Raw genomic sequence first — 16,705 nt, forward strand, 5'->3', positions numbered from 1 at the left:
GTCATGATGCTCCCGAGTCCCGAGACTCCCGAACGCGGGATAGTCATTCTCGGCCCAGAAGTGGTGGGGAGAGGCTGCTTCCTTCTCACCGTCTCCCCGAAGTTAAGAGACTGATACCTAATCAATCCTAATAAGGTAAGAACAAAGGAAGACGTGCCATCTTCGCGTGTCTCTTCATGTCATGTTTCTTAAATGAAAAGGATTTTCCTTTTTGTTTGTCTTCGCTATTACTCATTTAATTTTCCCCAGAGAGTGAAGAGTCCATTGTTCACTAAGCTGAGAGTGAAATGGGTGCTTTCTTTTCGTCTTTGAGAGGAAAAGCCACTTTTTATTGAGGTGGAAAGGAGAAAGGAGTTTCATCAGTATTTACAGGTTTGTCGAAGTGTACTCTTGACTCCCAGCCAACCGAGTTAACTCTAGAAAAGTGATCGCAATTCAGGGTAGATATTTGTGTTAATACAGAGGAGTTTACTGTAATTTTATCAACTCTAATTATTTTATGCCATTTATTCTTCAATATTTTCTGGTCGATTTCAGGTCAGACTTGGCGCGGTAGACAACATGCGTCTGATAACTTTTCTTATACGTAAGTACTGGAATGTAGAATTCCTCTTGAATTAATATGGATGGTATAGAGAGAAAGAAAAATTGTATTTTTTGCATTTTCATCTGTTATATTAATCATAATCTCATAAATAAAATAACGCTTTCATTCAAGGATTTATTCTATTTGAATTTTCCTTAATCTTTTTTTTTTAGAACTGGTTTTGGTAGTGAAAGTATATGCGTTCAGGAACTCAAGAACTCAAAAGCTTCCCGATTATCAAGATAATGATTTTCCTAACGATACTAGAAGGTAATTTGGAATCTAGTACCTAGTGCCAGGTACTTGGTGCCTAGATTCTATTTTCGCTTGTTCTTTTTTGATAAATACTAAGATAGTAGAAATTCGTTAAAATTAATGAAGGGCATTTATTGAAATAACGTCTTAATTTTTCTCCTACTTAGTACTGTGACTACTTACGACATGCTGACTATTATTAGCAACAGCGGGCAGCAGTTTCTTCATATCGTATACGAGCAGGAGTATGAAGGTAGGGTGAGACAAAGTTCAGAAAAGCAATCAGTCAAGATTTCGTATCCTCTTAAGAATATCTTTGACGTAAAAAACAATTTTTATACCTTCAGTAACAAATCTAATTGCTGATTGTCAGGCAGGATGAAGATTTGGAGGTTATAGACTGAGGTTAGGTTAGGATGTATCCCTGTTAAAGTAACTGTATCTTTGATTTGCTTTCAAGCAAGGCACGACCCGTGGAACTGGGTCCAACGTCCTCAATTTTGCCTTTTTTACTCTCAATTTCCCTTTCAGCACTGAATGACCTAATAGGTCCCAGCGCTTGGCCTATTCTATATTCCATTCTGTTCTTCTGCAGTTTTTCTTTGCATTTTTTTCTTTATTTTGTGAGGGGATGGCGTATGGGTCTCATGAAGAACTGCTATCCTGAGTAGCTTTTCGCCTATTTTCCAACAGAAACTGTAGCCGGCATAACGCAGCCTCTGTCGTCTGTGTCCATCGGGTTAATGACTCTTAGGTACGACGGACAGTTGCGACGCCTGACGCAAATGCTCGAATCCATGAGGCATCCGTCATTCCTGGTGTTGCTTTGCTCACCTGTGCATATGGTTCACATATTCAGAACGGTAAGTGGAGACACGGAAAGCTTATCAAACAATGAGACCGCGATCCCCAGAGTTGGTACTACACTGTAATCCATCTTCAGTGGAGACACGGGAAGCTTAGTGACACTGAGACTACGATCCTCTGAGTTGGTAACCCCCTGAAAAGCATTTCCAGCTGCCCTGACCTGATGTTGACCTTACACTGACCTGATGTTGACCTTAAGTATGAGAAACGGCGCGAGATTGAGTATAGGCTTCTTATAGCAGAGGCTGTGTCAATAACTTCGTGTATTACAAAATTAATGTAAAATTTTAGTCTCATTGAGGAAGGTATGATGTAGTTTGTCTTTATGTTTGCATTAATTTTGTAATACTTAATGTTACCTAGACAGCCTCTGCTATGAGGAGCAATCTCGGGAAGAGAGAGAGGTGAAAAAAGAATAAATAATAATATATGACAACTATGCTCTCCCATCTAAGATGTACCTAAGGAATAATTTACATTAAAGAGGAATTAGAATTGATGAATGGATCTGCCTTTGGTACAGATACAGTGATAGACAGTCGACTTGACTACTCGCTGTCAAGAAATATAGATGATGTAGATTTTACTGTACATAATCCCTTTGAACTCAGTTTTGTATTTGGAAACGATATCATCTCAGTGGTAAGTTTAAATTGCATATATATATACATATATATTATATATATATATATATATATATTATATATAATATTATATATATATATATATTTATATATTTATATATATACAAATACTTATATATATTTATATATATATATATGTGTGCATGCAGTTGATTCATCATACTGACGAATTTATCATGTGTGTGTACTGTAACACACAAATATGTGAACTACAATATATATAAATGTTAAAATAATAGGTAATCACCTATAGTGGAGTAAGTCTAAATAAGTATCACATTTGTCCACTGTTTTACAGAAATAATTTTTACGCAAAATACAAGCGTATATATATATATATATATATATATATATATATATATATATATATATATATATATATATATATATATATATATATATATATATATACAGTTTATATAATCTTCCATTTCATTGTAGATTACAGAGAACAAGATCAGACCCTTTGGTGTCACCTGGCTGGCGGTATTGGTAGGAGGAGACGCTGAAGTCACTGTGTCTAGGCTTGAGAGGTTCATCCTGGAGGGAACTAGGATCCGGATTCTCGCGAAGGACTCCGAAGGACTTTTTCATCTGTTTCTCCCTCAGGTGGACACTTACGGATTTGTAAGGTGAGTGACAGTGCTACTTTCGTTGCGATGAAATAGTAATTACGGTAGAGAATTTATTTATTAATTTATTTTTTCTCTTTGATAAGTGAGATCTCTTCCTTCTGTGCTCCCCTTCTCCTTCTCTTCTTCCTAATGAGCACCATATTCTTTGAAAGCCTGAATTTCAAGTCAATGGCCCCTATGGTGGGCTTGCTCCATATGAATAGGGTTCATCTTCTGAATAATAATAATAATAATAATAATAATAATAATAATAATAATAATAATAATAATAATAATAATAATAATAATAATAGTAGTAATAATAATAATAATAATAATACCGAAAAACAATATAAATTACAGTTTATAAATAGTCTTTACCTGTACAGAGAATTCCACCTGTTTATCAGGTGACAACTTGCGAGATGTCACCTTAAATTCTGAGGGATCGTCCACACTACCAATGAAACATGTCATCTACACGCGTTGGAAACTCATCGCATACATATCACAAAGAGGTTGAAAACAAGTCGACGATTTTAAGTGGATTATTATTATTATTATTATTATTATTATTATTATTATTATTATGCAGACAAGGCCACAGGGGCCATTGACTTGAAATTCAAGCTTCCAAAGAATATGGTGTTCAGTAGAAAGAAGTAACAGACAGTAAAGAGAATTACAGAAAGAAGAGAACGCTCATTAAAAAAGAAACAAATAAATTAGCAAATCAGTAAATAGATAGATAAAATGTATGTAAATTATTGAAATACAAGGAGAATTGTATCGTTGTCAAATGCTGGACAATCTCACAAAGCACTGGTTAGGACTACCAGAAAGCTGTTGGCTTATATTCAACCTGTTCGTAATGTGTATGTGATAAGTTGCTGACATGTTGGAAACTCATCACATACATATCACCAACAGGTTGAAAACGAGTCAATGATTATAAGTGGAGAACGAATCTTCGGCAAATGATGAATGAATCTTAACGAAGCATTGGATAGGACTACTAATAAGTTGTTGACTTACATTCAACCTGTTCGTGATGTGTATGCGATAAGTTGCCGACCTGTTTATGAGATGCTTTATTGCAGTAGGACTAATAATAAGTTGTTGCTTGTATTCAATCTGTTTGCGATGTGTATGCCATAAGTTGCCGACATGTTTATGAGATGCTTTATTGCAGTAGGACTAATAGTAAGTTGTTGCTTGTATTCAACCTGTTTGTGATATGTATGCTTTAAGTTGCCAACATGTTAATGAAATGTCTACTTGCAGTAGGACAAATAATAAGTTGTTGCCTGTATTCAACCTGTTTGTGATGTGTATACGATAAGTTGCCAACATATTTATGAAATGTCTTATAGCAGTAGGACTAATAAGTTGTTGCTTGTATTCAACCTGTTTGTGATGTGTACGCGATAAGTTACCAACATTTTACAAAATGCTTGATTGCACTGTGGGCCATCATACGAGACAGTTTTCTCCCTCCCACAGATTCCACAAGAGAGGCAAAGGCAGCTTGCAGGAAATAGGACATTTCTGGAAACAGGACGCCATTCCCCAGCATTACAGCCTGAGTGGACGCAGGATGAAGGTTGCCTGTAAAGAGGTTTGGCCCGTCGTCATCACAGGCGGGACTAATCCTGACGGAAGTGTCCAGCTCGTGTCTGGGTTCGAAGTGGTTCTTTTGGAGACCTTGAGTTCCTACCTTAACTTCACGTAAGTAAGGATTCAACGTCCGTGTTTGTCAGTTGCTATTGGCTGACACTTGTCTGCAACAAGACTGTCATAGATAACGCTATAAGAATGATATTATATTCACTTTCTCTGAGAGGGGGTGGTGGGAAGGTTAGTGCCATCAGTGCTCCTCACACAGTGCACTGTAGGCATTGCTTAAGGCTTTTGCAGCGTCCCTTCGGCCCCCTACCTGCGGCCCCTTTCATTCCTTTTACTGTACTTCCTTCGTTCATATTCTCTTTCTTCCATCTTACTTTCTACCCTCTCCTAACAATTGTTTTATAGTGCAACTATGAGGGTTTCCTCCTGTTACACCTTTCAGACCTTTATTTTTACTCTCATTTTCCCACCTTTCAGACCTTTATTTTTACTCTCATTTTCCCTCTCGACGCTGGATGACCTCATCATGGGTCCAAGCGAGTGGCCTTTGGCCTAAATTTTATATTCCATTCCATGGTCCATTATACATCATAGAAACAGTAATAGTGAAGTACGTTCACTGGTCAGAGTTGCCGATTATCCCAAACCTGCGATTGACTTGGCAGCTCTCTCTCTCTCTCTCTCTCTCTCTCTCTCTCTCTCTCTCTCTCTCTTTGCCTCTTTAATGTAATTTGACGTTATGAGACATACTTAATCAGTTCAATTTCAGGTACAGCGCAGTTGTGTCTCCTGACAACGCTTGGGGAAACTTACAGTCAGATGGAACGGTAACAGGAATCGTGGGAATGGTAGCTAGACGAGAAGCTGATTTTGCGATATCCACTGTAACGATAACAGGTATCGCACTTCGTTATACTTCTGTAACTTTACAAGAGCTTGCTTGACTAGAATGGAAGTATTTCATAATAACACTCAGGTTTCGAAAATGCGTTAGTTACGTAATGGTTCCAGCTTCACCAAGACATCGGCATCCATATGTGTGCAATGTGTATTTTATCGTAACAGATTGTTACATTAAACACTGTGAATTATACCGTATGCCACTCCCTAGCAATTATGTTCCTTGTCAGAAACCTGATATAATGTATATCCATATAGTAGTAATTCAAATTATTTTTTCAATGTACAGTTTTCATAAATGGTGCATACTTAGTAATATTTAAGTTACATCTTGTAGTGCAATCTCTTAATACATAATTTCTATGTAATATATTGTAATATTCACATGCAGTCCTCTGTAATCATTTACATTTTGTAACACTACCTGAATACCGTGTCAGCCCTGATGAATGACTTTTGTCTAGTAATCAGTGGGGTGGAAGTGGGTTGGCTGCCAAAGAACGAGCACTGGGACCTGTGAGGTCATTCAGCGCTGAAAATAATGCCAAAACAATTGTTAAGAGAGGACTGAAGAAAGTAAGATGGAAGAAAGAGAATATGAACAGAAGCACAGTAAAAAGAGAGTGGAACAGGTTGCACTAAGAGGCGCTGCGAAGAACGTAAGTAATGGCTACAGTGCTCCGCGTAAGGCGCACTGACGGCACTACCCACCAAGGGTGACATTGTACTTTAGAAGTAAATGCTGTTTTGCACTTTTATCTATCGCTTTCTTTCCGCAGAGGGCCGAGAGAGTGTGACTGATTTCACGTTGCCTTACTATTTTACGGCGCTGGGATTAGCTTCAAGAGTCCCAAGGATAAAGAACAGGGCGGTAGCCGTTCTGTCTCCGTTCACGCCTCAGGTAAGTCAGACAATAGCTCCGTACATGGGGGTAGCGCCATCAGAGCACCACACGCGGTGCACTGCAAGCATTACTTGGGGTTCTTTGCAGTGTCCCTTCTAAGGTTCTTCGCGGCGTCCCTTCTAAGGTTCTTCGTGGCGTTCCTTCTAAGGTTCTTCGCGGCGTTCCTTCTAAGGTTCTTTGCGGCGTCCCTTCTAAGGTTCTTTGTGGCGTTCCTTCTAAGGTTCTTCGCGGCGTCCCTCCTAAGGTTCTTCGCGGTGTCCCTTCTAAGGTTCTTCGCGGCGTCCCTTCTAAGGTTCTTCGCGGCGTCCCTTCTAAGGTTCTTCGTGGCGTTCCTTCTAAGGTTCTTCGCGGCGCTCCTTCTAAGGTTCTTTGCGGCGTTCCTTCTAAGGTTCTTCGCGGTGTCCCTTCTAAGGTTCTTCGCGGCGTTCCTTCGGCCTCTAGCTGCAACCTCTTTCATTCCTATTCCTCTGCCACTGTTCATGTTATCTTTCTTCCATCTTACTTTCCACCCTCTCCTCAAATACAGTTGTTTCATAGTGTGACTGCGAGGGTTTCCTCCTGTTACACCTTTAGAAACTTTTTACTCTCGATTTCGCTGTCAGCGCTGAATGACCTCATAGGTCCCAGTGCTTGGTCTTTGGCTTAAATTCTGTATTGTGTTCTATTCATGACGCTTCCTTTGTTTTTGTCTTGTCCTAATTTTTATTTTCGTTCGTTCATTGTGAATACGTACATTTTACGCAATGATGATGATGGCTATATTTATTTACTTTAATTTTTTACTAAAATTTACTTTGTGACTTTGTTTTCTAGTTTTCTGTAAAAGAAAACTATTGTGACGGCTTTGTTTGCCCGTCCGCACTTTTTCTGTCCCCCCTCAGATCTTAAAACCTATTGAGGCTAGAGGGCTGCAAATTGGTATGATGATCATCCACCCTCCAGTCACCAAACATACCAAATTGCAGCCCTCTAGCCTCAGTAGTTTTTATTTTATTCGAGGTTAAAATTAGCTATAATCGTACTTCTGGCACCGCTATAGGTACCAACAACAGAGGCCACCACCTCACGTGGCTGATTTTCATGGGCTGCGGCTGAGTTTCATGGGCCGTGGCTGAGGCCACCACGGGACCGTGGCTGAAAATTTCATACAACATTAAACGCTGTACAGAAAACTCGATTGCACCGAAGTTTCTTCGGCGCAATTTTTACTTTTTTTTTAGATTATTATCTGAATGGTAATTATTAATTGCCAGCACCAACTAAATGTATTTCAGTTACTGAAATGCATTTGCACCTATCATGTTTCAGTAGCGTCATATTATTATTTTAATATATTCTATCTCTATACTTTAATCGCAATTTACTGTACTGTACATGGCAATACCCTACCATTAAGAAACTGTTCTTTAGTTTAGTAGGTTTTGAAAATCATGATGCTTTGAAATTAATACCATCAAGATGTCGACAATTTTGAGAGTAAATTCAAAGGAATCTTATTCCTTAAAGTGGATAAGATTCCTTTCTTGAAGAAGATTAGATCCTCTCTGTAGAGTGTATAGGATTCAGCAGCGTCAGATATATATAGGGTCAGATTCTAAAAATCCCAAAGACTACAGGTGTCCAGTTTTCCTCAGAGATTTGAACAGCCCTTTCCTATTTTCCTTTTTTTTTTGTATCAGGTATGGTTATACATCACGATCACAATCCTTCTCATGGGACCCATCGTCTACGCACATTCTTATCTAATGAACAAAAGCCTCCCAGCGGCCGCCATGTTGAGTCTCCAGTGGAGTTCGTTCAACATGTTTCGCAACATCGTGGCTCAGGGCAACTTTATCCAGACCATATTTTGGTCTCAAAGATGCATCCTCTTCTTTTGGTACTGTTACTGCCTCGTCATTTCAGGTGAGTCACTTATGGGAATGTTTTTATAGAGGCCTATATTTATATTTTTTTTAAATGCATAGGCCTACGAGGCGGGTAAACAAGTGTCCCAGAGCATACAAGGGAGGCAATGAATGTGGGAGAAGTTTTAAACATTCAGCCTCCTTTAGGCCTAAGTATTTTTTTTAAATGCACAGGCTTACGGGACGGATAAACCAGTGCCCCAGAGAAAACGTGGGAGAGAATGAGTGTTGGAAGAGGAAGTGTTAGACATTCAGCTTCTAGTAGGCCTATATATTACTTTAAATGCATAGGTCTACAGGACTGGTAAACCAGTATCCCAGAGAAAACGTGGGAGAGAATGAGTGTTGGAAGAGGAAGTGTTAGACTTAAAGCCTCCTATAGGCCTATATATATATATATATATATATATATATATATATATATATATATATATATATATATATATATATATATAATATAATATATATATATATATATATATATATATATATATATATATATATATATATATATATATATATATACTGTATATTTTTTTAAATGTTGAGTATCGATTTCCATAGAGTTATTGTGGGAAGACGTTACCAGATTCAGATGAATTTAATGCTGCTAAGGTACTCGTAGATAGAGAACGAAACTCGAGAAATGGACATTTTCCAGAAGAAACCATATCCGTTTAGACTCATAATCCCGAAGTTTCATTTCCAACCCCCACTACCCCAAGAGATGTTTAGAAACTCGAGAAATGGCATTTTTCAGAAGAAACCACATCCATTTAGACTCATACTCTCAAAGTTTCAATCCCAACACCCCACTGCAGAGATGTTTAGACCAGAAATGTTTCGACAACAGGAAACCTCAATCTTATCTCATGATTCCAGCGCTTTATTCTGGAATGCTGACTGCTGTGCTGGCTATTCCTTCCTACGAAACGCCAATTAACTCGCTGGAAGATCTGCCGAGGGCTGTCAAGGATGGGTTTGTCGTGGGCGTCATGAGAGACACTAGCAATGAGGATGTTTTTAAGGTAGGCGTCGTTATACATAAGCCTTATTCCCGTGATGCGCTGTTGGCATTACTAGAGTAGTTTGCAGCGTCCCTTCGGTCCCTATCTGCATCTACTTTTTAGCCGTTCAACTCCTTTAACTGGGTTTTATCTCAGTTCCAGCTTTATTTCCTTGTACTTCGTCTCCTTCATTTACTGGATCTCTTTCTCTTGCTGTCCAACCACTCCAAATCTCTCTCTCAGCTGTCTTAAGCGCTGAATGGCCGAAAGTGTCCCGGTGCTTGGCTTGGCAACCTAAATTTCATAAATCAAATAAAATCTCTCTGCATATTTATTTAGTTATTGCTTGTTTGATAAAGCTTACGATTTAAAAGTTCATTCTCTTGACTAAGAGAAAAAATCATACAAATAAAATGAAACTAAACTTAACTTTTGTAATGAATTTTGTCTATCAAAATTTTTCTGATATTTTGCTTAACGTGTATTTATCAGATTTTCCTATCAAAATATCATGTAAAATCTGACAAATGGCACTCCTGATTGTTTATCTCTGCAAAAGCTATAATCACACAAACTCAAAAATACCATTAAGTTTTTCACAGATTTATGTCAATTTTCAGATCAGCTTCCATGTTTTATGCTCGTGATTCTTATGTTAAAGCTGATATGGCTTTCAGGTCGCTACAGGTGGCATCTTCAAACAAACCTGGGAATTATTCGATCACAAAGACCGATCAAGAAGCTTTGTTGCTGGGCCTGAAATTGGGATGAGAAGAGTACGTATCATATTTTGTCTCTTAGGTTAAAACCAGCCTTAGTTTTTATTCAGGCGAGTTGCAATGAAGTCAAAGATTAGTTATAAACTAAGGGTGAATCTACACTACAGTAAAACAAGCCATAAACACGTCGGCAATTCATCGCCCACACATCACAGACAGGTTGAATACAAAGGCTCACTAGTACAGTAGGTCTATTCCGTATTTGCCAAAACCTGCTTGTTGTTTATACAAGTTGTGATGAGGTTGAGAAGCTTTAGGATGAAACCAGGGTTTGGTGTTGTATTGATAAAGTCAGGGGGATATATATACTTTAAAAGAAGGCTTGGGTGTTAGTTGTTGTTTATGCAGGGTACGATGGAGTTAGGAGAATTCAGGTTAGAACCAAGACAAGTTGTTGCTTATGCAAGTTGTGACACTGAAGTCACGTGGATTTAGTTTAGCACCAGTCGTTGTTATTGGTTATTCAAGTTGCTTCGAAATCTGATAGATCAAGTTTAAAACCTTGCCTACAGTGGATTCAAGTTGAAACCAGGTTTAGTTGTTTATTGAAACTGCAATGAATGCTGAAATATTCAAGTTAAAGCCAAGCTCAGTCATTGTTTATGTATCACTCAGGAGACCTAAGTTGCAACAAGGCGTAGTTTGTTTATTCGGATTTCTATGAAAGTAGAGGGACTTAAGTTAAATCCAGGATAGATTGTTTTGAAACAAGGCTTGGTTGTCGTTATATTTCAGTGAATTCAGGAAAATCTGAGATAAATCCAGGTATTGTTGTTGTTTAGGCAATTTGCACTCATGGGAATTTCAGTTAAGATAAGGTGTGATTCTTGTTTTTTCACACTGCAATGAATTCAGGGGATTCAGATTAAAACTTGGTTATTGTATTATGACTTGGCTGACAAAGTCAAGGAGACTCACATTAAAACTAGGGTTAGTCATAATTCATGTAAGTTTTGACACTGAAATCAGATTTTAGTTAAGCTCAAGCTTAGTTTTCGTTGGCGGTAAGAGATTAGCGATTTATTTTTTTATGCAAGGGAAATGAAGAGTGATGAATATCAAAGACAGACGAGGCAGTCAGCATTTTCTGTCAAAAATGTTTCGACTGAATTATTATTCTGAGGTGACATGACAGTTCACAAAGTTGTAGGGTCCAACAGTGAAGTATTGGAAAAGCAGACTACAAGTTTTAGACATGCTGGCAATAGATGAGATCCATGCAAATTACCAGCAGACATACTTGTTGCGTATTCAAGGAAAATATGCGTTGCGGGAGACCAGAAGGTATAATTGTTGATTGTCAATGATTCTTAATTTAGATGTTTGCATTGTCCATTAAGTTTAAGAAAATCAAATTAAAATGGAAGCATCTTCAAAGCATGAATGATATTAGAGGAATGCTGGTTGAAATCCATGAGTTATATAAAAAGGTAAGTCAGTAACTTGAATGAAACCACCTTGATATAGAGCTGAATGCTAACAGTTAGGAGCTAAATGAGGGGGGTCTTATTCTAGTACAACACTTCCCCATCTCAGGCCATGACAGAGAAGTTTGTGTTCATCATCTCAGAGGCCTTCTCCACCAGTGTCGCCAGGAGGATGGGAGCCAGTCGGAAGTTTCACTTTGGCCGAGAGAAGTTCCTGCCTCTGAGGATTGGCCTCCCCTGCTGGACGGGAGCTCCTTACTTGGAATCCTTCAACCTGGCGTAAGGATCTGCTCTCTCTCAGGATGCGTCCACACTCCAGAAAAACACGTCATAGATACATGTCAGAAATAATTGCTGTCACAAACAAGTTGACAACAAGTCAGTGACCACAAGTGGACATATCAGAAACAAGTTGATAACAAGTCAATGACCACAAATGGCCATCAGAAACAAGTTAACAACAAGTCAGTTAACACAAATGGAGGATGAATCTCTGTCAAATGATGGATAATCTTATAAAGCATTGGTTTGGACTACCGATAAGTCATTGACTTGTATCCAACCCCTCTGTGAAATGTTTGTGATAAGTTGCCAATGTGTTTATGACAAGTTTTACTGCAGCGTAGATGCATCTTCATCGGCCTTGCCTTGGCTAGCATGTTCTTCTTTTGTTTCTGTGAGGCCTAAAGCTTTATTTAGTCTTGAAAGAAATGCATCAGAGATAGCTTCTTGTCTCGTAATTACACACACACACACACACAAACACACACACACACACGTATATATATATATAGAAAAATTATTAGCTTTAACTGAGTGTATTTCTTAATTTTCTTGTAAATCTGTGCAGGTTACTTCGAGTGGTGGAGGGAGGCCTACTATCCAAATGGGAGGAAGACGAATACAGGAAACTCCCTGAAGAACGAACGAGCAAAGACGGGGAAACGAATACAGTAGCAATTACCATCGTTCACATTCAAGTGAGTCATTCATTGAGTAAAATGAACGCATGTCTTATATACATTCAGACACTCATGTAAATGAGCACTTATTATACATGCATTTCGATACATACATACATATATATATATAATATATATACTGTATATATATGTATATATATGCATACACATATATATACTGTATATATATATGTATATGTGTGTAATATATATATATATATATATATATATATATATATATATATATATATATATATATATATATATATATATATATGTGTGTGTGTGTGTGTGTGTGTGTGTGTGTGTGTGTGTCTTTCACTGGGTGTTAGAGTAGAAATGATACTTGTCATGAAGGAAGATAAATAATAGAATAACATTAACGATAAGAGTGGTCAGAATAATGATGATGGGTTTATAGTTTTATCTCTTTATTTTTTCTCAGTAAATAAATGATTAAAAAATATTGCAAGAAACAAAATGAAGAACATTGGATTCTTTTTTCTTTCTTATCATATTTTCGAATTTTGCAGTCTCTTTAATTTAATGTTTTTCTTTCCTTTCTCAAATCAATGATATTCATGTAATTTTCTTACTATCATATTTCATATCCTATTGTAAGACTGGCCTATGAAGACATACAAATCTAGGCATAAGATTTATATGAATTCGGTCATTTTGTTGAAATTCCAGGCTATGGGGTTAGTGCCATCAGTGCACCTCGCGCGGTATACTGTAGGCATTACTTAAGGTTTTTCACAGCGTTCCTTCGGCCTCTAGCTGCAACCCCTTTCGTTCATTTTACTGTACCTCTGTTCATATTCTCCTTATATCTTACTTTCCACTCTCTCCTAATGATTGTGTTATATATTCATTTTCAGCGCTGAATGACCACTTAGATTCCAGCGCTTGACCTTTGGCCTAAATTTCATATTCCCATTCCAGGCTGCTTTCTACGTGTTGCTCTTGGGAATCTGCGTAGCGGTGGCAGTACTCGTCATTGAGAATGTCTGGAATACCGTATAATAAGAACGACGACCGGGATTTGATCTTTTGAGGTCAGAGGTCAACACTGAATCCTTGGAATTTCATTTAATATATCAGTGACTTTGTCCCATTTCGAAAAATCTCCCAAAAACTGTCTTTATAAATTGAAATATACCTAGACAACAAAACTGTTGCGCATTTTACTCCTCCTTTTTTCATAGTTGGTGTCATCACTGTCATTATTAACATTATCCTGTCATTTATCAAGAAGTGAATGTGATAAGATTAACGTGTATTGTGTGACATTGAAGACACGGAAGCAATGGGCAAGTTCCGAAGTCAATGGCTTGCTGAGGAGGACATAATTCCAGTAAATAACAGAATTTGCTGTTGGGGTAAGCGGAAGATTTCACGGCAGACTTTTCAAGAACAAACCGCTAACTCATAGACATTCTAGAAGGTGGCTTATTCGCCACTATCTCAGCGCCTTCTTCAAATGGAAAACAACGTACAATTAATCAGCCAAATGTTCCAACTATCATTATGTTTGGAAACAAAATAATTGATAGGGAAGGCTTACCGAGTTGATGGGTGACCAGGATCAATTGGGTTTGCTGTACAAACAGAGGTGGTGTCTAGTCTACGTGCTACTAACAGTGTGGTTGCCTGTGACCTATTCTTAACCTCAAATCATCATTTCTTCGTGTGTTTAGTGTTTAAAGTTTCCACTGCATACAGTATTCAAATACCACGAAGCAGTTGCGCTTTGCGGTAGCTGTAGACCTTTAATTAAGGATAACTGTCTTTCCTGTAGTTCTTGAAGTGATTAAAAGAGTGAACCTACAGAATTTCTTTGTCATTCTCAAGATGGCGGCGACAGGAGCTTCGATCAAGTTGGTTCAGCTTTGGTCTGCTCTGATGCACATACTGGGAGGCCTAACATGTTCTGTGGTGAAGAGTCATCTCAGAAAATACTTCAGGTCCTCGCAGCAGCAACAAGGTTTTAGTAGGCGATGAATTAAGTGAAAGGCAAGTAGCATCAAGTGACGGCGAAAGATCATCTTTAGGTCTGTGTTGGACGGAAGGCGATAGGCCTACCTGCGACGGACAAGATACTCCAAGTGAATCGAAACTGTTTTTAAATTGGCGATGCCGCAATGTTCTCCTCGCTTGGTCGTATTTATTTATCCCTTTCTACTTTTCTCTTTTCGTCCTTAACGTCATTACGGCGAAATCAGCCATCTACAAAGGCAGTGCCGCCCCTGACGCCATTGTAGGAACAACGGTAGCCGTCCTGACCGTCTGTCGTCCAGCTATGATCATCTCGTACGCCGTGCATATCGTTTTCTACAGCGGAGAATTGTCCGCACTCCTTCGTCAGCTCGATCGAATAACACCGGGCTCTGCAACCCCTTCGAAGTGGACGTCACATAAGCTTTTCTTTTTCGGCATTTTCAGTTTCGTTTCGTGTATGGCACAGGACGCGAGAATGTACATCCAGCGCATCAATTCGGAAGTGGAAATCGAGTATCTCTCGTTTTATTCGTCGAGTATCGGAGACGACGTCAACACCTTCCACTCGTTCACGTTTGCTCTCGGTTACTACGCAATCGGATGTCACCTCGGCGTTGCCATCGGCGACGTCAAGAATGACATCATCCGGATTCAAAAGCGGCGTTTGGCCCGCGGAGCTCTGGGAAGGTGCGAAGGAAGAGAAGCTGCGAGTCATGGGGAAAGATCTTCCGAGCGAAGCGACGATGGAATATTAAAGGACTTGACGAAAGTATCCCTGAGACTTGAACAACTGCAGAGATGTCAGGAAATGATGAACGGGTATTTTTCTCCCCCGGTCTTGTACATCTTCGCTCACTCGGTCATCTACTCGATCAACACTTCGTTCCTCGTGACGGTCGTAGGGCTGATGAATTTCCTGGACGTTTTCTTCGTCTGGTCGAGTTTCAACGTTGCGAGACTCTTGCTTCTCTGCTGCACGCCAGACATCGTCAGAAGTCAGGTAAGAGTTTTAAGAGAAATTAAGCTTTAGAAATGTTGCAGTTCATAAATAATTTTTATTTTTACTTGTCAGAAAGGAAGTATCTTTAAATTTATGGGGTCTTTCATAGATAGTGACCCCCAAGGGTAAAATTTTAACCAGGTATGCAGCCACCTTTGCGGCGTGTTTAGTACAAGCCCGTTGGGGATTGCCGTAAAAACATCAACAAAAGTCTGTAACTATAAAGATAATAATGACCCCCAAAAAATGTTAGTCGTAGATAACGACCCCCGAAAGCCCTTGTTTGGGGGGGGGTCACTATCTAGGAAAGATCCAATTTAAGAAATAAATGAGGCTGTTTAGCTCAGGTTAAGAGTTTATAAAAGTTATGTTTTAAAAAGAGGTGTTATTGTTACTTTTTTGTTTTAGAAGGGGCTCCAGGAAGGAATCACAAATTTTAAGCAATAAATACCATCTTGAATAACAAACCCAAAGAGGCTTATGACTGATAAGTGCTTCGTCCCCGGCATGATATGAACCGTTGCCTGGTTTAATATATAATATATATATATATATATATATATATATATATATATATATATATATATATATATATATATATATATATATATATATATATATATATATATATATATATATATATATATATATATATATATATATATATATATATATATATATATATATATATATATATATATATATATATATATATATATATATATATATATATATATATATATATATATATATATATATATATATATATATATATATATATATATATATATATATATATATATGTCAATGACAGGTTGGCCAGGCTAGATAGATCGTTGGCAGTCTCTTAAATCAAAGTAATTATTCAACACTCAAACAAAAATCTTTCCAGCAACCTTAGAGAGGCACCAGATGAAAAAGTTTGTTCTTTAATCACTGAAAGGGTATAAAAAGGGAAGGAGAAAATTCCCAAGCTTGGCAGCAAAGGGAATTAAATGACCACCAGACGAACTAATCTATAGAGTGCTATATTCTGTGACATAAATGTAAGAAGTTGTGGCTATGGCGATGGAAACACAAAATATTTGGACTGCATAAGAGAAACCATTACTCGTGAATTTGTTATAGAAAGGGTTCATTCGTTAAGAACGTCGAAATAACAGGAAGTAATATGAAGATGGATTGTTTTCCTTAATCAGTCGACTTTTATTAGGAGGAATAAAAGA

At 38.0% G+C, this 16,705-nt stretch overlaps 1 protein-coding gene across 2 annotated transcripts; it reads left to right on the forward strand.

Moving 5' to 3' along the window:
• On the forward strand, positions 1-13,653 carry LOC136848196 (glutamate receptor ionotropic, delta-2-like). Of its 2 annotated transcripts, XM_067120508.1 has the most exons (15): positions 1-135; positions 538-586; positions 760-856; positions 1,009-1,094; positions 1,535-1,704; positions 2,794-2,984; positions 4,470-4,694; positions 5,362-5,489; positions 6,272-6,393; positions 8,076-8,301; positions 9,186-9,331; positions 9,988-10,086; positions 11,626-11,795; positions 12,367-12,496; positions 13,424-13,653. In XM_067120508.1, the coding sequence occupies exons 2-15, from the start codon at positions 562-564 to the stop codon at positions 13,502-13,504; spliced, it is 1,896 nt and encodes a 631-aa protein (XP_066976609.1). In that variant the 5' UTR covers positions 1-135; positions 538-561; the 3' UTR covers positions 13,505-13,653. The 2 variants fall into 2 exon arrangements, 1 of the variants encoding a protein (XP_066976609.1); XR_010855969.1 differs by lacking the exon at positions 11,626-11,795.
• Positions 13,654-16,705: the final 3,052 nt, after the last annotated feature.

The sequence above is a fragment of the Macrobrachium rosenbergii genome, chromosome 18 (genome assembly GCF_040412425.1).
Source record: "Macrobrachium rosenbergii isolate ZJJX-2024 chromosome 18, ASM4041242v1, whole genome shotgun sequence".
In the NCBI taxonomy this organism is placed as follows: Eukaryota; Metazoa; Arthropoda; class Malacostraca; order Decapoda; family Palaemonidae; genus Macrobrachium; species Macrobrachium rosenbergii.